Source organism: Phyllostomus hastatus, unplaced genomic scaffold (assembly GCF_019186645.2).
Source record: "Phyllostomus hastatus isolate PE091 unplaced genomic scaffold, TTU_PhHast_1.1 phas_scaffold_501, whole genome shotgun sequence".
Taxonomy (NCBI): domain Eukaryota; kingdom Metazoa; phylum Chordata; class Mammalia; order Chiroptera; family Phyllostomidae; genus Phyllostomus; species Phyllostomus hastatus.
In genome coordinates this window covers 1,934,084-1,959,510 of record NW_025334033.1, presented here as the reverse complement: position 1 = coordinate 1,959,510, position 25,427 = coordinate 1,934,084, and the positions used below count along the sequence as shown (strand labels likewise).

At 48.8% G+C, this 25,427-nt stretch overlaps 2 protein-coding genes across 2 annotated transcripts; one reads left to right on the top strand and one right to left on the bottom strand.

Annotated features, from left to right (window-relative positions):
* Positions 1-629: 629 nt before the first annotated feature.
* On the top strand, positions 630-10,145 carry NUTM1 (NUT midline carcinoma family member 1). Its single transcript, XM_045823420.1, has 7 exons — positions 630-660; positions 2,306-3,014; positions 5,077-5,205; positions 6,577-6,716; positions 7,203-7,486; positions 7,749-7,865; positions 8,202-10,145. Exons 1-7 carry the CDS (start codon positions 645-647, stop codon positions 10,143-10,145), a joined length of 3,339 nt encoding a protein of 1,112 aa, XP_045679376.1. The 5' UTR covers positions 630-644.
* Positions 10,146-10,899: 754 nt separating this feature from the next.
* Positions 10,900-18,733, bottom strand: LPCAT4 (lysophosphatidylcholine acyltransferase 4). The gene is made up of 14 exons (XM_045823794.1): positions 18,496-18,733; positions 17,067-17,209; positions 16,512-16,732; positions 16,016-16,128; positions 15,830-15,890; positions 15,492-15,550; positions 15,264-15,298; positions 14,673-14,727; positions 14,467-14,549; positions 14,081-14,206; positions 13,595-13,727; positions 12,344-12,442; positions 11,839-11,995; positions 10,900-11,560 (listed from the first exon to the last, which is right to left on the bottom strand). Exons 1-14 carry the CDS (start codon positions 18,607-18,609, stop codon positions 11,406-11,408), a joined length of 1,554 nt encoding a protein of 517 aa, XP_045679750.1. The 5' UTR covers positions 18,610-18,733; the 3' UTR covers positions 10,900-11,405.
* Positions 18,734-25,427: the final 6,694 nt, after the last annotated feature.

Sequence of the window (25,427 nt, the reverse complement as noted above, 5' to 3'; positions counted from 1 at the left end):
TGATGGCAGGGGACTGTTTGGGAACTCCAGAACAACTTTCCAAGGAAATGATATGCATATGGCAACCAAACACTCTGGATCTTTCCAAACCATCCTAATTTCAGATATTCCATTCCCTGGATACTTAAGTACACATACTGTGTGTTCTGAGTTTGGTTCAGAAAATGGAGTCAACGTTGAGTTAACTCAAGGGTCTGCCACAACCTGCTGTTAATAGGGAGTCATTTACAGAACTGGGTGGGATTGAAGGGCACAAAATTAAATATATTGATGAAGAATTGTATAAGGAATAGAGATGTAAAACTGTAATGTTGGGAATCTGAGAAAATATTTACACATTGCCCTAAAGAGGTACACGACCATTGTGTTGCCATACTCTGGTTTGTTGGGAACTCCTTGTTACTGACTTTACCAGAGTCACTTGTGGAATATCTCCCTACCCACACCTCACATTTCCCTTTCCCCTCCCCCACTGCAGAATGCCTCGAGTCCTAGATTCTAGTTCTGTTTTGATCTAATCTTGACCCTTCCCTCCTTGGATCCCTGTGTATCTACTGGAGCCAGGTTTCTCTCTGGGTCCTGGACCAGACTTTCTCATTCTGGAGGCTTCCAGACAGCCACATTTAGTGCCCAAGCCTGAGAGGATGACTTCAGATGGAGGTAAGTCTACAGGTGGCAGGGAGGGTCCTTGGAGATTCAAATTTGACACTTTACCTGGTAGTGAGCACTTTAGACTGACCTAGAGGGATGGGAGAGTACCAGACCAAAGGCATCACACTTGGGGAAGCTGGGAAGGAAATCATGCCATTAAGACTGGGGGTTGGGGAAGGAAGAGGGCCTTCTAGGAGGCACATCAAAGCACCTTAGAAGAGAGTACCGAGGTGTAGAGAAGGGATGGCAATTTGCAATTTGTTGCTCTGGAAGAAGGGCCTCTTCAACGTGTGTTTGTGTGGCAGGGACAGGAGTATGTGTGGTGTTTGTGGCACAGAGATGGTTCAAGGGGGAAGGCCCAAGTTCCTATACCTTCTTTAGGTAATTTTGGAGCTTGATTTAGAATTTTGATAGAATTGAGCTGGGGCCACTCTCGATGTATTGGGGGATGGAGTGGGGTGGGGTGGAGGCCTTAGCTAGAAAAACTGTTCAATGGGGTTATCTGTTGCCAAGTCTGTAGAGAAATGTCCTCCTGAGAGCTAGCTTGGCAGGTACTCTAAGTGCCTCTGCCCATAGTCTCATGGTTCCTTCCAGTCCCAGATATGCTTTCTCTCTCAGTTCAAGGAGCAGTTTCCCTTGATTCCCCCAGGGCCAGGGGAGGTGGGTCACTCCAGGCAGAATGAGAGCTGGGGCTTCAATGAGGAGCTCTCAATTTTTCTATTTTTTTGTGGAACTCTGGCCTTCAGACCCATTTCATTGTCTGAAATTCTGACCTGCCTTATGGTCGAGATGATGAGTTTGCTCATATTCCCTGTCTCCTTCAAGGTCAGGAAGCAGAAACTGAGTGTTGTTAGTTTGCCAGCAGAGTATTCTTTATAAGGAGGATGAGAGTAGCATGAAATTAGGCAGATGGTCTATTATTATTATAAAAAGCCCTAGGAGACACATGTCCTGATTAATTCAGCAACGTTTTATGTATTTATTCTTGGTCTCTTTGAGCTCACATAGCTCCTCCTCAGCAAGTACTGTGTTTCTGACTTCATTGTCAGTGCCTTGTTTTTGGTGCATTTTACATTTCTGATAGCAGCTCCAAGCAGAAAGACCATAGATAGTCGGTATCACCAAATTTTAACATGTGCAGCAGCCATGTAAGGCTCTGGAAAACTCCCATCCCACACCACCCCCCTCCCCTCACCCATTTCCTGGCCCTTATCTCTAGTCATTCCTGGCTATTATATAACAGAATTTCTGAGAACCAAACATTTTAATCCACACCCCCTCTCCTGGGAACAGTGCTCCTGTGAGTGGTGGCAGGGACCACAGAGCAGCTGAAAGCAGCATTCAGGTGGTTTGAATGTGTTTGGAATGTGTTGGAATCAGAGACATACCTGTATGTCGAGTGGGCTGAGTATGAGCTCTTGGGGCCAAGGGTCATTGCAACTTCTCTAGTGCAATAATTTTCAACTGGGAGTAAGGGACATCAAAACCACTTGAGAGACATTTGCAAACTATGCAAGTTCCCCCTCCATATGCCCTTCCTCACCTGTTGAGAATCAGAGCTCTGATTCTTTAAGGACTAAAGTGGAACTCTGATAACCTAGTTTCTGGTCTGCTTTTCTCCTACTCCATTCTGTCTTTTTCTTTGTCTCAACAGCAACTTCATTGCCTGGACCAGATATGACCTTGAAACCTGGCACTGCCCTGTCTCCTTTCACTGCACTTCCTATTCCCCCATCTGCTCCTGGCCCACCAGACCAACCACCCTGGGAGCTGCCTCCACAGCCCCCCATGCCTTCAGCTTTATCTCCAGGTCACCCTCTGATGATCTCTGCTTTCCCTAATCCATTGTTGGTGACAGGAGATGGGGGCCCTGGCCACAGTGGGGCTGAAGCCAGCAAGGTCATTGTCAAAGTCAAGAAAGAAGGGGGGGCAGCTGAGTCCTCTCATATTCAGAACTTTATCCTTACTCAGACTTCCCACAATTGGATTGCCTCAGGTGCTCCCTGTGGGGGCCCGGAAGGCCCATCCCCTCAATTTGTGACAGCCTCTAACATGAAGGCCCTTCTGCCCACTGAGGCTGTTGTGGTGAGTCAGGAGGGCCTCCCAGGCCTTCCTGCTCAGGCTCCACCACCGGCTGCCCACCTGGTCCCCATTGTGTCTCTGGAAAAGGCTTGGCCAGGGCCACATGGATCAACCGGAGAAGGAGGCCTGGCAGCAGCCCAATCCAAGCCGGCGCTGGGTGACCTCTCCTATACCTCTAACGGTGTTTATGAGAACTTCCGTCGCTGGCAGCTCTACAAAGCCTTGGCTCGGAGGCATTTATCCCAAAGTCCCGATGCAGAAGCTCTTTCCTGCTTTCTTATGTAAGTGGGGAGACCTGAGATTAATTCTAAGATTAATTATCCTAGAGCTTTTAATTAAGGAGGGCTTTGGGATGGAGAAAAGAGGTTAGGCTAGGTAGGAATACTTGAAGGCAGGTCATGAGGGAGATGAAGAGGCTAAGAGTACAAAAAGCACGATGACAGTGGTGATGACAATGATGATGATGATGATGATGATGATGATAAGACTCTTTACCCGCTTCCCAGTTTATAACAGGCCTTCAGGTGTCTTTCAAGTGGTGCTCACAATTCTTGAGTTGGGGAAAGCATTTTTATGGTAACCCTCATTTATAGATGAGAAGACTGATGCTCAGAGAGGTTTCCTGTCATAAAGTGTGGAGAGATGATCCCAACGTAGGTCTCCAACACCAAATGCCAGGGTCCTCTGGTTCTATTTTAATACCTTTGTACATGGAGTTGAGCTGTCCAAACCTGCCAAGATTAGGACTTCTGGGCCCTGACCCATTCCTGTGTGGTGGGAGGAGGAGAGTGTGGGGCCAGGCAAAGGGTCCTCTGAGTGTCCCCTCCCACCACCCCTGTTTTATTCACGGGAATTCTAGTTGAGATGGGGAGGTGGTAGAGCTTGCTTAGTGGTTGAGGGCCTAAGCTCCACCACTCCCTTGATTTGTGATTCTGGGCTTGGCACTTCATGTCTTCGCCCTCATTTTTCTCATCTAGAAAGGCGATAATTAATACCTACTACCTCAGAGGGTTGCTGAGAAGATGAAATGAGTTAGTATACTTGAAGTGCTTAGCAGAATGCCAGGCACAGAGAATGCTTCATTAAGTGGTAGCTGTTGTTGTTGTTATTATTATTATTATTACAAAAAGGCAATCTAGAAGAGAAAAAGAATTCCGAAAAGGCCAAATCTTTTGCTTAGGAGTATGAGTGGATGCTTAGCCAAAGTGCCAGGGTCATGGGCTGTCTTTTGTGTTTATAAAACAGAATCGTTGGCCATCTGGGCAATTTTCTCTTTTTTCCAGTCAGACCTGCTGCCGCTTTCCACTGCACTTTACCCTCAGCACTTTGGGTAAACCACTACATAACACACACCATATTTTACTAGATTAAAAAAACATACATGTTGTTCCTCCAGTGACTGACTTTGAAAGGAATCTCCCTTCCCACTCTGGCTATGGAATGAGTAAATCAAGACTTCTCCACATAATTAAGTATGTGTAGATCATCTTACCTACTGCTTGCTTTTTTCAGACAGTTCTGAGTTTTTTCTTTGAAGTGGTAGGCTGAATTTCTAACTCTAGAGCCAGCACTGCTTTTGGTCCTGGCCTATTCCTGCTGGCCACACTCAGGACCTCTAGACAGGGTCTCCCCTGAAGCGCAGTCCAAACCCTCTACAACAGTCACCTGGGAAGCTGGTAAAATGCTCTCAGGTCTGGACTCCTGGGGGACTGCCATCCATATTTATAACAAGCTTCACTGGGAATCCTAGCACAACAATGCTTGGGGACTCATTTCAAGCAGGCAAAAATTAATCACAAATAATTTAAAGAATATTAATATTTGACTGTCTGAGAGGGGCATCCTGGAGGCAAAAAAAAAAAAAAAAAGAAAAGAAAAGAAAAGAAAAGAAAAAGAAAAAAAAAACACCACACAAACTTTAGTCAAAGATTCATTTGGGTCAGTGAGTGTACCTTTTTTAAAATGCAAAAGGCTATTGGGCAGGGTTAAGCCTACTTTACAGTGAAACCCATTCATGTTAATAACATTGGTGCTTTCTTCCAAATGTTTGGTTAAGGAAAGCACTGTGAGAATTAGGAGTGGTTGATTTCAAAAGATGGGGAGAAGAATCATGTTTGATTTTGTGTGAGGTTTGTAAATTTCAGTGGGAAGAAAGACCAGGATGACCAATGAATGGGTGGGAGGTGGCAGGGTCTGCAAGCCCAATGAGCAGTGGGACATGTTGGGGAGTGAGGGCCACGTTAGATTTGATGAGGGGCTGGGTGTGTGCATTAAGACAGTGTCAGGACAGGTGGATGGCGGGGGGCCCACTGTAGACTGTGACTGACCCAGTGGGGCTTTTAGCCCAGTGCTTCGTTCCCTGGCCCGGCTGAAGCCCACTATGACCCTGGAAGAGGGACTGCCAAGGGCCGTGCAGGAGTGGGATCACACCAGCAACTTTGACCGGATGATCTTTTATGAGATGGCAGAAAAGTGAGTTTGGGGAACCCTCATTCTCCTGATGGGGGGCTGTGCGGCTGGGAGGGTAGGGGCAGGTAAGAGAGGCTTGAGTCTGGGTGCATGGGTGATTATTAAAAGGGATGCCAGGAGGAGGGGTATGGACTGGGATAGGGTCTCCCGGATCCTTGTTGCTCCTTCCACCACCTTGACTCTTAAGTGTTTCTGTCTTGTCTTCTCTTGGAAGCTCTCCCTTTTCCAGATCTTGAATTATATAAGGGCTTTGATATTAAAACTCTTAGGTTGGGCTCTGGCTTGTGTGGCTCAGTGGATTGAGTGCTGGCCCGAGAACCAAAGATAGCCGGTTAAATTCTCGGTCAGGGCACATTGCCTAGATTGTGGGCCAGGTCCCCAGTTGGGGTGTGAGAGGCAACCAGTGGATGTTTCTCTTGTATATCAATGTGTCTATCCTTCTCTTTCTCCCTCCCTTCCCCTCTCTCTAAAAATAAATACATAAAACCTAAAAAAAAAAAAAAACCCAAAAACTCTTAGGTTGGGATTGGGGGCTCAACAGTTAGTTCAGTGTAAAATTTTTATGACAAAAGGATGTAGCAATGAGCATGTAAGCCCCACTGGACAGTGGCTTTACTATCTCATTGGCCAGGTAGCAAAATGCCTGTTGATGAAGACCTTGGGACCACCCTTCCTCTAGAAATAGTGGTGCAGGAATTAGTTACTCCTGTCATTCCAGGGAGGAGCTGGTTCTTGAAGGGGTTGGTACGGGGAAGCCAGGGTTCTGAATGCTCCTAGTGGTTTCTCAGCTTCTACCTGCCACTTCTCCTCAATAATCTCCTTGGTTAACAAAATAACTCAGAGGAAAATGAACCCTTTCCTCCATGCTTAGCTTCTACCTTCTCCCCCAAGTCTTCGGGACCCAAACCTTCTATATTTAACCTCTGAAGGCCCAGAGTCCTGGGTCTCAGCACTATCTCCAGATGGGAACTGCCTTGAATTGCAGCCCAGGCCCTGCTTCAGGATTTCAGCCATGTGATGGTCTTAGCCAGAGACAGATGAGGCCTTGAGGATGGGCCTGCTTGTGAGTGCCCACCAGGCTTGGCATAAGCCTGATTGAATTCATTGCTGCTCTAAACCCTTGGTGATGCTATGTGAGATAGGGCAGCAAAAAAAATGTGAGTCGTGGCTCAGTCCTGGAAAAGCTTACAAACTCCATGTTCATTTTCTTAACAAGCTTCCTAAGTGATGACTGCAGGTGAAGGGACTCCGTGGGGACCTTGGGAGGTTTCCTCAGAACTGTTATTTGGTCATCTGTGAGCAGCTCCCAGCTGGTGCCTGGGCTCCTGATGGGTTTGGCCTCAGCACTGCCTGGGCCTTCTTCCCACTCTGCAGGTTTATGGAGTTTGAGGCCGAGGAGGAAATGCAGAATCAGAACACACAGCTGATGAATGGGTCCCAGGGTCTGCCTCCTGCGGCCCCTCTGAAACTTGATCCTCCAGGGCCCCAGGCCCCTGAGGTTTGCCAGCAGCCAGGTGAGGCTCCCCAGAAGCCACACACGAGTGGTCCAAAGGGAGGCATACAGAAACCAGTCAAGGGCTGGGGAAGGCATTACCTCTGCCACTTTCCCTACAGGGAGTGGCATTCGATGTTCCAAACAGGGCAAGTGTAGGAGGCTGGGTCCTCAGGTTCCCTTGGTCCCGAACTAGGTATTGATCATGGCCAAGTAAACCAACTATTGATATTTTCTCACTGAGGCTGTAAGTGCAGCCCACAATTACTCATCTGCCTGAGAAATGGAGGTTGGATTGGGGGACTTCTCGGATTTTAGGAGTTCCGAGATTCCTCATACAGTGATTCTCTCTCAGACCCTCCAGCTCCTCTGTCTTTCCCCATGGCTGGTACTTTCCAGGGTGGCCTGGTCCAGCCTGGAGCCATTTCAGTGTTCTCCCATGGAGTTGGGAGGCAGAAGCTGTAGTTTCTGTGCCACTTCCCACGTCTCCTTTTCATCTCTTCCCTAGTGTACATTCCCAAGAAGGCAACCTCCAAGGCACGGGCACCCCGCCAGCGGCAGCGCAAAACCCAGAGGCCTCCAGTGCCTCAGGCACCGAAGGAAATCCCACCAGAAGCTGTGAAAGAGTATGCTGACATCATGGAAGGCCTGGTGGGGAGTCACCTGGCCTCTGGGGAGTCAGAGGGAAGACAGGAAGAGGAAGAGCAGCAGCAGGAGGAAGGGATGTATCCAGACCCAGATCTGCTGAGCTACATCGATGAGCTGTGTTCTCAGGAAGTCTTCGTCTCCAAGGTGGGCTGGGCCTGGATATCTGGTTTCTAGCAAGTCCTGGGATGGGAACTCCAGGGAACCACTAGAAACTAGGTTCTATTCTGTACTGAGAAGTGTGTGTGTGTGTGTGTGTTATGTGTGTATATGTGTGGTTATGTGTAGCTGGTGGTGGTCATGGTTTATAACAACTTGTGGGGGGGGGGGGGCTATGGCTTCTCTAGAGCCTCTTGGCTCACAAGTTACCTCCTGTCAGACTCATACCACCTTTCCTTCTATTGCCCAGGTGGAGGCTGTCATTCACCCTCAATTTCTGGCAGATCTCCTGTCCCCCGAACAACAGAGGGACCCCTTGGCCTTAATGGAGGAACTGGAGCAAGAAGAAGAACTCAGTCTTGCCCAGGTAAACCTGAGGGGTAGGGAATATCAGAATAAGAAGCTCATATGATTTTAGCTAATCCTACACTGTCTTGGATGGTATGACTTCTGGAGATGGACAGCTTTAAGATTTTGCTTTGAGTACTGAACAGTAGGTAAGGACTATGGACATGCAGGAAAAGAAGTGCAAGGGCTCAAAGTGTGATAGTAAGGTCCAAGAAGGTGGTTAAGAGCTATGGTGTCTGTCTTTAAAACTGTCACTTAAGCCAATTGCTTGCTTGCATTTTCCAGCTTGCCCATCCACTCAGCTGCCCCTCCCCACAACCATGTGTAGCATGCTATTTGTCCATTCTCTTTCCAGCTGGTCCAGAAGCGACTCCTGGCCTTGGAGGAGGAAGAGGGTGCAGAGGCACCTCTGAATTGCAGTGGAGCTCATCTGGACTCAAGTCCTTCTGTTTCTGATGAGGATGAAGATGCGGGTGGGCGGCTTCGGCCCTCACCTGGGCTTCGGGTGGCTGGGAGCACTGTTTGCCTTGGGAAGGCTATTTCTCCAGGAAAGCAGGCAAGAACAGTGCATGGTGGGCAGGAACAGGATCTAGATGGCCCGAGGATGATGTGCAGGGATGGGAACAACCTGCTATCCCCCAGTGGCTGGGACTTGCACATAGAACTTGCAGCTCCACAGGGAACCAGAGGGCCCTTAGGTACAGAAAGAAGAGAGTCTGGGAAGATTACAAACCAGATAGCCCCACATCAGGATGACTACCTAGGAGGTGCTGGGTCCCCTGGGCACTCCTTGGTGGCTGACGGGACTTGTGAGGCTCTGTCCCTTTGCTGGCAGGAAGGCTCCCAGCTCGAGTTAGTTCCCAGTTTGGATGTTGGACTTGCAGAGCTGACTCCTCTGCAGGGACAGGGGTTAGAAAAGCAGGTCCTGGGGTTGCAGACAGAACAACAGATAGGAAGACTTGGAGTGCTGGCTCAAGGCAAGGAGCTGTCAGCATTGCCCCAGGAAGGCTCTTCAGGAGTCATGTGGGGAGATGACAGAGGTCTTCCTATAGTTCAGAGTTATGAGCAGAACTTTCCCTCTAGAACAGCTGAGGACAAGTATGAGGATGGGGCCTCTTTTAGTCCAGGACTTTGGCTCAGCAGTGAGATGGATGCCATAAGCTTAGAGTTGCCCTTACAAATTGAGGAAGTGTTGGAGAACTTCCATGATGGGGAATGTGTCCCTGAGCATCAGGGAAGCTGCCAGACACTGGGTTCCAGAAGTGACATTTCTCTGGGTCCTGGAGAAACCACAGCACATGGGGATGTGGGGAGCAGTGCAGCTCCCTGTGGAGGCACAGATGCTACAGCTGTCCTAAAAAAGAGAAACTATAGCTTGGCCTTGAGGCCTAAAGAACAGAATCCTGAGACTCTACAGGATCCCAGTGATCTGTGGGCTGAAGGTTGCCCCCCGTTGCTGGAAAGCAGTATTGATGCCTCCACACTGGTTTCCAAAGAAACCCTCCCACCTTCTTATCAAGGCAATATCTTTATCCTGGGGATCCAGGATGCCTCTTCTTTCCCTGAGGCCAGCCAGGAGGCAGGGAACAGAGGCAGTTCCATTTCTCTGTTGGAAACTATAGATCACAGCAACATACTAGATGCTAGAGATGGCTGTGGCCTCCAGTTAGGGGTCAGTGAAGACACCTGCCCACTAAATTTTAATTCTTATGACTGCCAACAAGAGGGCAGGGAGGACACTGATTTGTTGAATCCTAAAGACCTTGCTCCCTTACCAGGGAATCGAGAGTCTTATGCACACAGGACCCCCAAATCAACATCTCCCCGGAGCCTTGGGAGAACTTCTCGTCGTTGGGGAGCCAGGGATGCCTTAGTTCTGAAAGCCTCTCCTGTTAGTGAAACACGCAGTTCAGCAGGTAGGGCCAAAAGAAAGAAGGAGGATGAGGAACTCTCTCGCGTTGCCTACCTCTTGGCCTCTAAATTGAGCCTGTCGCCAAGGCAGAGTTCTCTCAGTCCTCACCCTGCCTCAGGCCTGTCCTCCACAGGCCAGGGGGTCCAGAGAGCATCCAGCCCCCTCTCTCCTGAGGCAAGAGGCCTCGGCCAATCTCCACATCCTGTTGCCAAGTCTAGGAAGCAAGCTCTAGTTACAGGTCCAATCCCTGCTGAAAAGAGGCCCTATCTGGGAGCTGAGCTTGCAGTCTCTGGGGAGAAACCCCCCGCTCGACCTTCACAGCCTCGAAAACGAAGGCGTGATAGTTTGGGCACAGGCAGAAGGAAGAAACGCCGTCGTAGCCAGTAGGGAGCAGGACCTTCCTGTTCCTCCTGCCAGTTCTTGCAGCCAGAGCCCCTTTATTATTATAGATTTCAACTGGCTGCACACAAACCAGACACTCGTTCTCAGTTTAATATTTTGTTGTTCTGCTAAAGTGGTTGGCGTGGGGAGGGTGGTCATACCAGCTAGGTTGGAGGTGGTGTCCTGGTGGGAGGTGAAGGTGAAGCATGTTTGGAAGGAGTTGCATGGGAAAACAATGAATAAAGGTTTTTTGTTGTTGGAAAATACTCTCAATGTGCTAATGTGTATTCACTTCTTGTTCCTAGTGGGATAAGGTGCTGAGTTGAAAGGAGGTGGGGTGGCCTTGGGTTCAACAGATTGACACTGCTCTGGCCTTTTTAGCCTTATTCAGGTTCCCTGATAAGCCCCAACTAGACTTCGTCCCTCCTCTCGCCAAAGGCCAGGGCTTGGTTTTGGGAGGGCTTTTCTGCATAGCCTGTTATTCTCTTTCCCTTTAAAAGTCTTTATGGAAAGATGCCCCCTCCCCCCTTTTTAAAACCTGGAATATGTATCTAATTTTCTAAATCCAATTTTCCATAATTGTGTCTAGACATAGCACCTTTTTTAAGGAGGCATGTTGTTTTCTTCCTTGAAGACACTGGACAGAAGGGACTTAATGTCCTCAATTCTTCCATGACAGAAAAACCCTCCTGTGTGGCTGGTTTGAGCTGCAGAGAGGAAGCATCACTCTCAGTAGGATTATTAAATATGGAAAGGTAGTTAGCTATTTTTTAATTTCTAATGAGGCCAGAACAAGAGGGAATAGGTTGAAAAGAGGTTCATGAGTAAGCCTGCTAAAATGTGCATATATAGGGCATGACCACAGGGGTCAAGGACATGAGAACTGCAGCATTTCTGTGCAGAAAAGCACCATGTCCAACTGCAGGTGGGGAGGATCCATCCAGCTCTGGCCAAGAGGACTGGCCTTGGGAACCTTCAGGATTGCCCAGTGGGCAGCTGGCAACTGTTAATCCCTTTCCTTCCCAGCTAAGGATACCATCAATGTGACTGAGCTTCATATTTTTTAAATAGATATAGATATATATTTATATATAAAATAGTTTCTTACAAAAAAACCCAAACAAAAATGAAAATCAACTTAAAAACAAACAAACAATGAACAATAACAGAAAAGCAGGAGCAGAGAGGGCTTGAGGCCCAGGGTCGGTTGGCCCTGGCGCTGCCCTGAGTCTGCGGGCTGGATGCTAGCTGGGGAGGTCGAGGTGCTCAGTCGCCCTTATGCTTGGGCGTGTGCACAGTCCCATTGGCCAGAGCAGTGGGGCTGCCTGGGGATGAGGCATTTGGTGTCTGGGAGGGGCGCAGGTAGGTGCTGAAGAGCTTCCTGTGGACCGGGTCCTGGAGGAAGAAGTCCTGGAATTGACCTGGACAGGTAAGGGTGAGATGGGGAAAAGTAAAATGATATAAGGAGAGCAACTGGGCACCCTGCAGTTTTCTCAGAAGTGGTATGTCTTGTCTGTCTCATCTTTGCTTCACTTCTCAAATCCAAGTTTACGTCCTTTCTGCCTTCTTAGCCAGTTCCTCCCATTCTCCCCTCTCAGATGTTCTGATCCCTGGCACTGGCCACCAAGCCTCATTCCCTCCCAGTCCAGTGCTGAAGGTGCCCTGAATGCCCAAGTGGGCTGAGAAGGCAGTGACTCACAGAGGGAGAGGCCTTGGTGGGGTCCTGCCTGGCACAGGTCAGCATGCAGAGTCTCGGCGGCAGGGTGGGGTGAGCCCAGCAGCAGGTGCAGGATGGTGCTGAAGCCGTCTTTGCACAGCAAATGGCTGGGCCCCTCTGCTTGCTCCTCGGCAAACAGCTGGGGGAGAGGGAGACACAATCAAGACCTCTCCTCAAACCATCGGACCATGCTCTCCTGGAAGGTCTGCCTGACAGGCTCTTCCTCTTCCAACACTGTAAAGCACAGGCCCTCCCTGCCCCTCTGGGACCTTTCTGCAGGAGAATTCTAACTTCAGAATTGCTGCCATCTTCTTGCTCCCAGCATGTCTTAATATAGACAGTGGGGCTCTGCAGTTCACAGCGTGGCAGTAGGGTGGAGAGCATGCACCTACTATCTAGAAGGTGTACTGGTAACAGCACACCACATGCATTTCTGGGAGGGGTGAGCAGAGCCACCACGTTGCCTCTCCCCCACAACCCCTGGTACCTCAAAGGCCAGGCGAGTCAGCTCCTCTAGGCCTGTGCCCCCATCCAGAGCTGCCAACGCAAGGGCCACATCTCGGAAGTCCACCAAACCGTTGGCATCCTGGAGTGTGAAAGGGAAACCAGGGCAACGTGGGGGACCAACCCAACATCCTCCTTCTTGCTCTGGGTTTTGGCTCCTGCCTTTTCTCAGTGGGCCCAAGGGTGACTTCTGTGTTCACTTCCCTCAGAACCCAGAGTCCTGAACTCTCCAGGATCCCTGATAGTTCTCTCAGGTCATGGGTTTGCCCAAGCTATACCTCCAAGTCACCTGATGACACAGCTCTTCTATAAAGGGATCTCATAGCAATGTCAGGGAATCCCTCAGGAATGCTGAAGTTAGCACTGAGTGTCTGACCTACCATTTAGGGCATTCCTGGCCTCCAGGCTGGAAAAACTGGTTCTCTCCTGACTCATCCAAAGTGGGAGAACTGGTCCTACAGAGGGGGCCACTGGCATAATTTCTTACAAAAAGCCCAAGAAGTATGCCTACCAACTCTAGAGGGGATCCCTGGCATTCAGGCTTGGGTTCTGCGCTGTTATAGGGTAAGTGGGGAAGCCCCTGGATGGCACGGTCTGCCCCAATCAAAGAAATCAACACACCTGGCCACTCTCTGTCCCTTCAGAGGATGTTGAGAGCCACAGTCTACAGCTTACATAGAAAAAAACCTGCTCCTTGGGACCACTGGTGGTTGTTTATAAGCATTAAGAATCTTCTGGAACAATCTTATCATAATTTGACAGGAAAAAAAGGTTTGCCAAGGTTTTTGAGAAAGTTCAGGAATTCCCCAGAGAAGTTAAGGGATATTAAAAAAATCTGCAAATACTTCTGGGTCTCAAACTCTTCACCATCGAACCTGCCGGCACTGTCTCCTCCATGTCACCTTCCCATCTAACCTTCATGCAGTGCCCCCACAAGGTCATGTGATCCTTCATCTTTGCCCATCTCTAAAGTGGCTTTGGAAATTTATGGACCTCAATGACCAATTATTTCTCTATCGTTACACCCCATAACGAATAAGACACTGCTCTGCCATGCACTGGATACTCTATAAAAAAAGGAATTCCCGAGGAGACCTCAGAAGTTGGCCATCTGACAACAGCTGTTAGAACATCCAGCACAGAGTCCAAACCAGCCACCTGATGCTACTGACACGGCCACTCAGACACCATCCCTGAACGCTGAGCTCTGCGTTCTCCAGCCCAGCTCCTTTACCTTCTGGAAGTAGCTAAAGGCACTAGCCACGGCCTGAGGGTCAGAGAGCTGTAGCTGCCCGGCAAACTCCTCCTGGTTGATCATTCGACTCCGGCCTGGCTCTGTCTCAGTGTCCACACAGCCAGGGGACAGCCTACAGTGGAATTGTTGAAGGCAGAGAGCTAACTCAGTGTCTTTCTGGGCACACCACCGAGCAGGACCTTGGCCCCAGCCCCAAGGGTTTTCCAGTGCAGGTACCTCTTGTGTTTCTAAGATACACTCTGACTCACCATCCCTTGAGAGCCTTTCTTACTTCACTCACTGGGGTAATTACCTATCTTACTCTTACCCCACCTCCTTCCTTTTCCTCCATTATCTCTTAAAAAATTCTATTTTCCCAGTATTTTTAAAAAAGGACTTTCCTTCCTCCTTCCCACTCTCCCTTTTCTTACTATTTTTCTGTCTATACATGACACTGCCCATTCGCTCATCTTCAAGGTCACTTACCCAGCCTTGCGAAGAATCTTTCCCAGTTCCCAGAGCTGTGGTTCCAATGCGACCTTCAGCCGGCCCACCACAATTATGGGCAAGCTCCCTACAAACTCACATTCTGTGGCTGGTATGCCCAGGGCCCTACAGGATGGAGAGGGGTGGGATGGGGTGGGGGAATGAGGCAGAATAATCTTCTGAGGGTCCATTCCTGACTGACCTGCTAACTAGGGAGAGGACATTAGGCCCCTTTAACTCCCTTCCACCCCAGTCTCAGCTGTCCAACAGCCCCTTCCCCACTGCCCACTCCCCTATCTTTGCCTCAAAACCTCAGCCTTCCACCTGCTCCTGTGGTGCCTTTGCCCTGTATAGCTTCCCCAGGAAATACTTTGTGGAACACTCACTGTGCCATAACCCTCTGGACATTGTTGGCGTAGAGGGTGGGGTCCCTGCTCTCCTCTGGGCTGGGGTGGTACACAGGAAGGAACTGAAACACACACATACTTCTCATCAGGACCCCAAAGCCAGGGTGACCCCATCCCACCCTCTTCTCCCAAAGCTTCAGGGATCAGTGGATGCCCCATCTCCCACCCCACCGTGGGGGTCATACCTCCACATCCACGATGCTACAGGGCTGAGAGGCTGTGAGCCAGAGGACTTTGAGTCTAAGAGAAGAGAGGCTTCAGAGATTTCCTAATCTCTCACTTGGAGCTCCTCCCACCCGGAACACTGATATAAAAACGAATTCCTAGCCATAAAGTCAGCTGGGTAAATATGCAGTTGGGAGACAGAGAGAAGGGCCAGGAAGGTGGGACGAAAAGTGAGAAGCTTTGCAGGGATGCGCTGGAGGAAGAACTGCAGGTGAGGAGAGGTCTCAGTAACTGGGAAAAGGGCAAGTGGCAGGCCTGATGGTGGTGGTTCTCAGTAAGACATGACTGAGTGAGAAAATCACTTAGAAACAGGGAAGAAAGTTAACAGGAGCTATAATTACAGCAGGCATGATTAGGTGGGATAGCTCAGACCACTTTCAGGTCCCATTGGGAGGTCAGAACAAAACAGTAGGAAATAGACATCTCCTCCTCTAGAGTTCCCTTGTTCAAGAATGAAGGGCTGTTGGCCTTGTCTAGAGATTAGGAGATGGGTCAGGAATTTTCTGATGAACCCTGCTCTCCACCCTTGCCCCAGGACCACCAGAACTCACACTCCAGGGCCCCTCCAAGCCCAGCTGGTGGTGTCCTATGGGAGAAAAAGAGGTGAAGGGAAAAACACTTTACTTTTCTTCCTTGGAACTGGCCAATCCTCTTTGAGCAGAGGCCCTAATCCGCCCCGTCCCCACCTCCACATGCACATCCCATCAGGGCACTAACAGTTTTCACCCATGAGGGTGAATTCATGCTCCCTTTCCCCCTTCTCTTGCACTAAGACTCACCAGGCTGTTGGGGTAGCGGATGAGAACGGGCTGCACAGGAACCCCTGCGATGAAGGCTCCTAAATCCCATTTCCACCCCCACCCCCCAGGCAGAGGTTAGTACATGGAGGGAGCTAAAGGGCATGAAGTGTAGGAGTCAGGGACAGTTTTCAAATGAGGTCTGGCCTTGCCCTGTTTCATTTATAATTTTCTCTCTGACTTCTCCAGACTTTTCAGTGTCAGCTAGGCGGCTTCTTATCTTCCATTCCCCCCACCCCCATGCTTCTATTCCAGAGTCCCTCTTCAAATCTGAGGCCCCTTTTTCCTACGGCCCTACCACCCACTATTGTTTTATTCACCTGGTTTGAATTTAAGCAAAGCCTTCTTATTGGAACAGGTGCCTTCAGGAAAGAATAGTACCTGGGGAAAAAACCAAGGGAGCAGAATGAAGCAGGGTACGCAGAAGAAAAGGAGAAAAGAGAAGCCTCTTTAGGGGCACATGGTGGGGGGGGGGGTGAGGAGAAAGTCTTAATACTCTTACCCACCTGGGGCCACTTGCCTCCTGAGGTAGCCCGTCTTCGGACTTCTTCCACCACTCTGCGCCGCGAAGCTGGGTCGTGCCGGGATACGAGGATGGCTTGGTTGAAGCGAAGAAGGGCTGGGGTCCAGAGAGGAAAGAAGGAGTCACTTGGTTCCTATCAGGAGGGCATTAACACCTGCAGCCTCCCCTCCTTCAACAGTAGGAGATGCTTCTCAGTTATTATCTCTTTGTCCTGGGGACCCTCCTTTTATTGTATGTTGTCCTTTTAGGGAACTGATGAGAGCTCCCTCCAATACGGTCTCTACACCCCAGCCCTCAGAGTCTAAGAGGGCGATTCACAAATGGTGTTAATTTGCATCTCATTTGCCCACATCAGTCAATCTCCCTTAATGTCTCCCCCAACCTTGAGGTCAGTTCTTCCCAGAGTGTGCCCATCTGATTCCCGTCTTTTTTGTCCAGAGTTTTCATCTCTCCCCTTCATCCCTTTTAAACTCTCTCACCTCCAATGACAGGCACAGAAAGGTTCTCAGCTCGGGACACAACCTTGGGCAGGTCACAGGGCAGAAGAACAATGGGGTCAAAGAAGGTAGAGTGGGGGGCAGCAACGAGGACAGGGGCTTGGAGGCGAGAGGCCCGCTGGCCCCGAACACGAATCCGAAGGAAGCCCAGGAGAAAAAAGAGCAGGCGGCTGAGGCCCAGCACCCCGTTGTGGCACAGAGTCCTGCAGGGCAAGGTGGGGCGTCAGTGGAGGCAGAGAGTCTGATCCTCCTCACTCACCTCCACAGGGTTTGGCACCTGGAAAGCAAGTGCCCTTTTGCCCTCTATTACTCTGACCAAGGGGTGGAAGTCTCTGGCTGCTGTGGGACATAGCAGGGCACATCACTTAGTGCCAAGGTCCTGGGTATCAGGTCCGAGCCTGGCTGACTCATCTCACCTTGCCAGGCTGGGTACCAGAGACTCAGAACCCTCCCTCTTGTTCTTCCCAAAGAGAGCAGAATAAACAGCAGCCAACAGAAGGGAGAAGTAGGGTGTCTGGGGGCTGATCCCCCACTTACTTCCTCCATCCTGTAAGTGGCTCCTGAAGCTGCTCCTCAGAAAGACCGGCGACTTGTAGCCAGGCAAAGGGCCAGAGGAGAAAGAGGACGATAAAGGCCAGAAGCACTCGGATGGGGGCCAGTAGTGTCCCTAGGAGGCAGAACTGCAGAAGGAGGGGGAGAGTGTCACTTCAGGGCTGGGAGATGCTCCTGCCACATCTTCCCCTTTCCCATAAGGATAGACCCAGGAGCAGAGAGCCCCCACCCACTGTAGATCCGGAGACAAGGTGGTAGGGGAACCGGAGACTGAGCTGGCATTCACGGTGGGATGAAGATATGAAGGAGAACAAGGGGATTAAAGATTAATAGGATCAGGGCCTCATTCTCTTATCTTTCAGTTTTTCTCTATCCCACCTATAAAACTGCATGTCATAAAATGCATCTAGAACTTGGAGAGGCTGTTAAGAGTATTTAATGATAACCCATGTGAACCGCCCAGCACAGTGCTTTATGCGCAGTAGGCTAGAGATAGTTCCTCCTCACCCACGTCCCATTCCATAAATAGCTCCCAGGTCCAACAGAAACCAGAGTGGTTCTTTCCACTTTGGGCCTGGGAGGCAGAGGTTTGGAACACATACAGATCCACTTTTCAGGCCGCAGGCCAGTCTCTGGGTCTGCCCAACAGCACTTACCTAGTACTGGGGGGTGGGGGAAGAGTTCAGCCCTACTCCAATGGAGAGGGGTTGCCTGGAGCCAGGGTGACTCCAAGGGATGCCCAGGGGAGAGTGCGAGTAAACAAACCAAGCCCTAGTAGCTCTCCTCAGGGGAGGCAATGGAAGCAGAAACCTTGGAGTACCACACCACTCATCAGTTCCGCTAGGCTGGTGCGACCCTGCACTTCCTGTGGCCAACCCCCTTCTCAGCCTCCCCCCTCACGAGGAGGTGCTGCAGTGCAGGGTTGGCGGGGACAGCGAGGGGGGGTGGGGGTGGGGGGATAGTGGAAAGAGGGGGCGTTGGAAGGGCACAGAGACGCAGACTGCGGGCCCAGAAACCCATCTTCTTTAATTCAGAGCCTCGGAGAAGCATTCAGCATGCCTCTGCCCCCACCCCCGGCTTTCCGTAGCCTTCTGCTCCTTCTAGCCCACTGGCCTCTGCAAGATGTAATTCGCCTTACCCAGTGTCCTCCATTTCTGCTACCCCTTGTTCCCCTGCAGTCCTCCATCCTCACTTAGCCCATTCTTCCACACCTTGGAGCTTGCCTATCGCCAAAGCACGCGTCCTCTCCGGGTCTCCTAGCTAGTCCCTACTACCACCCCCATGTGCTCATCCCTGGAGTCCCGCCCCGCAAGCCTCCTTTCCGGATCCCTACCCCTATTTTTGCCATGGCTCTGAACGGCCTCCTTCTCCTATCCCCAGGAATCATCCAGACGTCCCCCGCCCAACACCATACCTTAATCCTCTGGAGGCGGGAGAGATGTAGCTCATGCACGAACGGGTTGGGGGGTGCTGAGGGTGTGGAGGTGGGTTCCAGGGGGACGCAGTCCCCCGGACTTCCCTGGCTCATAGCGGCTGGAGGAGGTGCGAGGGAGGGCACCCGGCCGCTGCCCCCGGCCCTGCTCTGCAGAGCAGCAGCTGCGGCAGCAGCGGCTCGGCGGCCTCGCTCCGGCCCCAGCCCCGCCTGGTGCCGGGTGCTGAGGGGCGGGGAGCAAGCGACTCGACCCGGCCCGCGTTGTCAGGGAGCCGGCCGAGGGGCGGGGCTTCCAACGCCCAGGCGTCTAGGCTCCCCTGCGCCCGCAGCTGCGCCGGCAGCCCCTCCGGCCATTGTTATGCGGTGGCCGGATGCTGGGGTGCGGCGCCCGCCCGGGGAATGTCCTGGGGCCTGGCCCTCCGGGCGTTCCTCTCCGAAAATCCGGCGGTCGCTTCCCAGCAGGATTCCGGCTGGAAACGGGTTTTGGGCTCCGAGGTGGCGCAGAGCCAAGATAGCCCTCCCACAGAGCTCGAGTGTGGAGGTCACCCTGAGGGCGCAGACTAGGGTGGGGTCCAATGGCGGATGAGAATGGAAGGACCGGAGAGCCCGCAGCTCCGGGGCGAGGCGGTGGCCAACTCTCGCTTCTGGGGGCTGCTACCCCTCGGAGGAGGACCACCTTGCCTTCCCAGCCGGGGCGTTGCCATAGCGCGAGGACTTGAGGCGCTCGCGCCCTCTGGCGGTCACGGTGTGCCTTAGCTCTCGGCCTTCGGATTCTGACAGCACTAAGCAGGGGCGCTGGTTTTGGTGTGAGGACTCCTTGAATCCACTGTCACCAGCAACTCTCAAGAGGCTGGCCCACATGCTTCTCATAACCCGACAAGCCAGGGTGGAGAGGGGCAGTGGGAACCGGGAAAGCTGGGATGACGCCAGAGGCAAGCCAGGTTTTCCTTCTAGTGTCTCTTTTCTATTCCTGCCTGTCTCCACTGTTATGAGTGAGAGGACAAATACCCTTCACCCCCAAACTACAAACTTTCCTAGAAAAGTCATAAACTAGTCAGCTCCTTGTTGTCAGGTGGTGGTGAGACTGGGGAATTGGGTGCACTTTGAGACCTACAGCCAGTGGAAAGAAGCTGTCTTGGGTTCACCTTGTTTTATTTCTCTCTTCTGCAACCCTGTCAATCACCACTTCTTGAGCGTAGTGAAGACAATGGCAGATCAATGGGCATCTGCGTCATTGGCTACCATTAATCTTTTATTGGGAGGAGAATCAGGCAAAACCCAGAAGTCACTCTACTTCTCTCCAGACCTCCTTAACTGTCCCAAAACTGACCCACTTACACTCTCGCGTATGTGCTTAGGGAGAAAGCAGTCAGCGTTCTCTGAGAAATAAAAGGATATCCTAGTCAAGATTTATTTCTTAAAGATTCTTAGAAAAGATTTCATAGCTGTCTTTTATCTATTTTTAAATTAATATAATTTCCAGCTTTGCGATATTATTGACATATAACAAATAACTTTAAGGTGTACAATGTGGTGATTAGATACAAGATACATCTTTTACCTACAATTTATGGGAAGGCAGGTTACTGTATATCTTGGGTTTTCCAAGGTAATTTCAATAGTTTAATAATTTTTTAAAAATAAGGCAATTCATTAAATGCATAATGATACATAATTTGCTTTTTATGCTTTGAATATTTTATGTAAGTTATCTAAAACAATACCAAGAGGAGTTATTAAACTTAGGACTCACACCCACAGAGTGATAATTATATGCCAATTAATTTTATTAAATTACGGATAACCACATACTATCAATATATAAAGAAGGTTTTTCTTTCTTTTTCTGTCCTTACTTGAGGATTCCAAAGAGAGAGGAGGAGGGAGGGAGGGGGAGAGACATTTGTGGGAGAGAGAAACCAATTGGTTGCCTCCCATACAGGTTTGCACTGGAGATGGCACCTGCAGCCCAGGTATGTGCCCTGACGGGGGATCAAACCCACAGTCTTTTGGTGTACAGGACAACGCTCCAACTAACTGAGATACCTGACCAGGGCTAGAGAATGTTTTGATTCTAACTTCTAGTTCTTTCTCTCTCTGATAAAAACCCTAAGGAAGTGTGTCTGGTGTGGGTTTCTATTCTTCCATCATTTGTTTTGGCCATCTTTCATGTCTCTTGCAATGTTCTTGCTCTTTGCCACTCTCTACCAGGTTGTAACTTCAATGTCTTAGATTTCTTATCATTGATTGCAGAGCAATCAAAGTGTTTGTGGCAATTCTTAACATTTTAAATGTCTTCATAACCTTTTGCTAAAATGTGCTATTAGCTGCTTATGACCATGGACCAGTTTCTTTGTTTTTGCTCCTCTACTTGCTTTTTTTCTAGTTTAAAGACTCTAGTATAATTCATTCTGCCAGTGCTGATAGGCCAGAGGTTTCATACATTTTGTTGTCTTTGTAGAATAACTCTTCAGATTTGTAGTGGACATATTGGTCTCTCCCCACTCTCCGCCCTTTCCTCCTTCAAAGAATTCTGATTAGTTCCAGTATCTAGCTGCTCCCATGCCCATTTGCCTCAGGGGCAGCCAGGTTGGGTGGAACCGCTCTGAAGTAATCCTTTTCTCCTGGTCAGAGACTGATTTGGAATGGATGTGTGACTGGACAATGAGACATGAAGGAAAATCGGCCAAGGAGCTTCTGGAAAGTTTTCTCACTCTTCATGAGAATGCCTTACAAATTAACACTCTCTTTTTATCATCTGGATGTTTCTGAGTGTGAAACCTCTGACTGCTGGGGCTGTTTTGCAACTGCCCTGAGGATCAGCTATCCCTGGGATAGCAGAGTGGTGAGACATGAAGAGTCTGGATCTTTGATGACAGAATTGAGCCTCTGAGCAAACCAATTTGAAGTCTGAATGAAATACTTCTGGATCCTGTTATATGAGAAAATAAATTTTCTTGCTCTTTAAACCAGTTTGAGTCAGAGACTTTCTTATGTGCAAAAATCCCCTGCATTAGATTTCTGTTGCTTTGTAACAACTTGCCATACAATTAGCAGCTCAAAACAGCCTTCTCTTATTATCACAGTTTCTCTAGGTCAGAAGTCCAGACAACAGCTCTGCTCAGGGTCTCAAAAGGCTGAAATCAAGGTGTTGGCAGGGTCATGGTCTTTTCTGGTGGTTTGAATAGGGAAGGATCTGTTTCCAAGTCTTCTTAGTTGATGGCAGAATTCATGGCAGCTTGATTCTTAGCCAGCACCAGAGAGTGTGGCTGCTTTGAGTCGCTGACATCCACACTCTCTTCTAAAGGCTTCACCTGAATAGGTCAGGCCCACCAGGGTAGTAATGCTTTTGATGAACTCAGTCAACTAATTAGGAATCAGGGATCTTAACTGCATCTGAAAATACCAGTCACCTTTGCTGTATGATCATGTGGGTGATGCCACCTTTGCCATATTCTATTGTTAGAAGCAAGTCAAGGGGAGGGAGTTATACAAAGGCCTGCACACTAAGGAGGCAGGAATCCTAGGGCCACTCTAGAGTATGTCCACTATAGACACTAATTGATTCAGGGTTCAGGATGAAGACTTTCCCCACTGTGGAGAAATACCCTCATTTTTTCCTGAGTAAAATTAAATTCCTCTCTTGTTCAGAGTGTATTGTTTAACCATTTCACATTTACAAAGCCATGAACAATTCTGAAATGCAGATAGGAACAAATGGTCTTAGAGTACCACAAAGGGAACAGCTGAGTAGATCATATCTCAAGAGAGAGTTTCTTAAAGAGGGTCATATAAATTTGATCTTGATGAAAAAGGAGTTGTAAAGAAGTCAGGGAGGGACAAGTCAGACAGAAATAGGGGCACTTAGTCACAGAGAGAAGGAAATTAATGAGGGTATGAATGGGCCCATGTGGTCAGGTTGCTGGAAAGATAATGACAGATTAGGCTGGGGAAGAGATTGAGAGAATTGTGCAAAACCTTTAAAGTATTCTAAATAAGTTGCACTTGTCCCTACCTCTAGAAAAGAGTAAAACAAAGTCGATAAAAAAATATGGCAGTGTTCTGTGGAAGTTTCGTGTACATCTATATAAGTAATATGTATAATTATACAGTTTGTGGCTATGTAGATAATGTGAGTTCTATTTATTCAGCTTGCAGATAATATTTGGTGTTTCTACGGATATCTAGACTCCTTGGAACTACACCATTCAGTAGTATACCTGGCGTATTTGACCCCTGGGTGCAACCCTTATGATGGGATTGTGCCCTGGTAAGAGAGGCCAAAGGGCTTGTTGTCTCCGGGACTTGTGAGCACACAGTGAGAGGCTACCGCCCGCAAGCCAGGAAGAAAGCCCTCACTGTAAATGAACCATGACCTCACACTTTCAGCCTCCAGAATTGTGAGAAAATAAATTTTAATTTCTTGGGTCACTAGTGGTATTTTGCTGTGGCAGCCTGAGCTAAGACACTATTGCTGTGCTATCATTGTTTATCTCAAATGTACTGTTTAAACATAGGCCTATGGAGTACCCCAGGGGCTGGAGACAGGAAGGATGCAAGTTATCTGAAATGATTCCAGATGTTTGCAAACTTACTTTCTAAATGAGTGGGAATAGCTACTGAGTCTGTTTGTGTCCGGGGGCAATTGTATAACTGAGAAGTCTTCAGTTGAATCCCATGTAGAATATGATGGTTACTAAAAAGGTCCAACTTGAAGCTTAAATAAATGTTATTAAAACTCAAAAGTAACTAGAGCAATCATTTAAAACTTAGACTCATTTTTTATTTGAGAAGTGTTTTATCATTGACATCATTCAGAATTGCTGGCACATTGTGATAATTAAATGCTGACTGATTTTTAGACGGTTTTATTATTGGTTTTATATTCTCTACAGACAATGCACACCCTTATGGTCTGTACCTAGGGCTGACCCCCTCCATCAACCCACCCTTGGCACCCTGCTGACTCCATGATCTTTTAGGCGCATGATAACCACTGGTCTAGCTTGGGAGACTAGGAAGATTTGGGGTTGACTTGATTTAAACACATTCACCCGGAGGCACCAGCCAGATCTAGGTGGTACCATTTGGTAAGACTTTAAAAATGTGGATCTGGGGCTTGGGACGGAGATAAAGATTTTGGAGAAGTCTATGCATACAATAGAGAAATCAAAATCAGCAGTGTGTTTTTCACATGCTTTTGGGATCAGATGTATTTCTATTTGTTTCAGAGGTGCCTTAAGCCAGGAAGGAATACTTCCGATAAACTGTCTTGTCTGTTTCTAGTTTGGTTAACAAGTGTTTATTGAGCAACGTGTATGTACCAGATGCCATGCTGAGTGCTGGGAGTATACACATGTCGGTGAGTTGCACATAATTTATTGTGGTTGTGAAACTTGAATTTCAGCTTCTTCATCCCATTTTATTCTTGAATCAGGATTTATAGTGGACCACTTTTTGAAATGTCAATAAGCAAGAAGCTCATTGAATGCCAAGCCAGATTCTTTTTTCAGGAGACAAAGCTTGCAGTGCTCTTCAGCAGGATAGTACATGCTTGATGCCTTCGTTCTAGGTTCACCAAGAATGTCTTTGGAGAGGTATGAGATTGGGGAAATGAAAATCACAAACTTTAACATATTTTAAAATATTCAAGATAGGCTTGAAATGAGAAAAAATGTTCTAAAAAGGGAGCTTACTGCATAAAGGCACATGTGAGCAAGGGAGAAGAGGTGATTTCCATTTCTGTGTTTCTGAATTTACCACAGTGCTGAATGTACTTAGGTTTAATAACTGTTTTCTGGTGTTTGAGAGTCTCAGAATGTTTTTTTATGCTCTCCCAAGGACATTCTGTTTCACAGCTTCCCCGCCCCACTCACTTGGGGACATTTTTCATTGCTTTTAGAGAGAGAGAGGAAGGGAGAGAAAGCAACATCATGCAAGAGAGAAGCATCAATTGGTTGCCTTCTGCACGGGCCTGGACCGGTGATTGAACCCACAACCTGGGTACGTGCCCTGACCAGGAATGAAACTGTAACCTTTCTGTTATGGGACCCCACTCCAACCAGCTGAGCCACACTGGCCAGGGCAAGAGTCTTAGATTTTTTAAAAAGCAATAACTACTGTAGATTCTTGGACATCCCCTGTTTCTCTGAGAGTCCCCCAAGTCCCAAGTTCAGGGGCCTGGAATAATGGTCATCACTGTACCTTAGCGACTGCTCTGAGATCTGCGTTCACAGGGAACTTGTTAGAATACCATGCCACTAACTAAAAGATTGTCTTTCATATTTACAAAGATACCACTACTGTCTGAGAGATTTTCCCAGCCTTGGTGTTAGATTTGCATTAATCCTTCCTGGGAATAACGGTGTGAATCTGAGTTGCTAGAGTGAGTAGGGTGAGAATAAAAAAAACAGCCTTGACTCTGGCACTTCTGAATATTTCATGGGACTTCTTTGGTTGGGGCGCACACCCCTCACCCTTCCAACACACTCCCTGTCTCGTGTTAGCTGCCTCTGCAGCCACTCCCTCCAACCACCTCTTTGTCCGGAGCCTTAGTGTTTCCTGGTAGCAACCAAAAAGTTCTGTTTCCTACCTTCTTTTTTTTCTCAGAGAAATACAATTTAAGCTTTGATGAAAGATCGAGAACAAGCAATGAAGTATGGGAGAAAGCTAGGTTAGGACCTGTGTGTAGAGTGGGGCAGGACTGGATGTGGCAGAACGTGCCCAGAGGCAAAGCTGAGCTTGAGTTCCGGTATTAGTCCTGTGGCAGGCCTAGCACAGTGCCTGGGGGCAGGGAGGGGGCAGTAAGCACTTCATAATTGTTGGTTAAATGCAACGTAATGTTTGTTGTGTTTTTAAACCATATTTTATGAAGTACTTTTGTTGCCTCACAATCAGAACACATAAAATAGAAT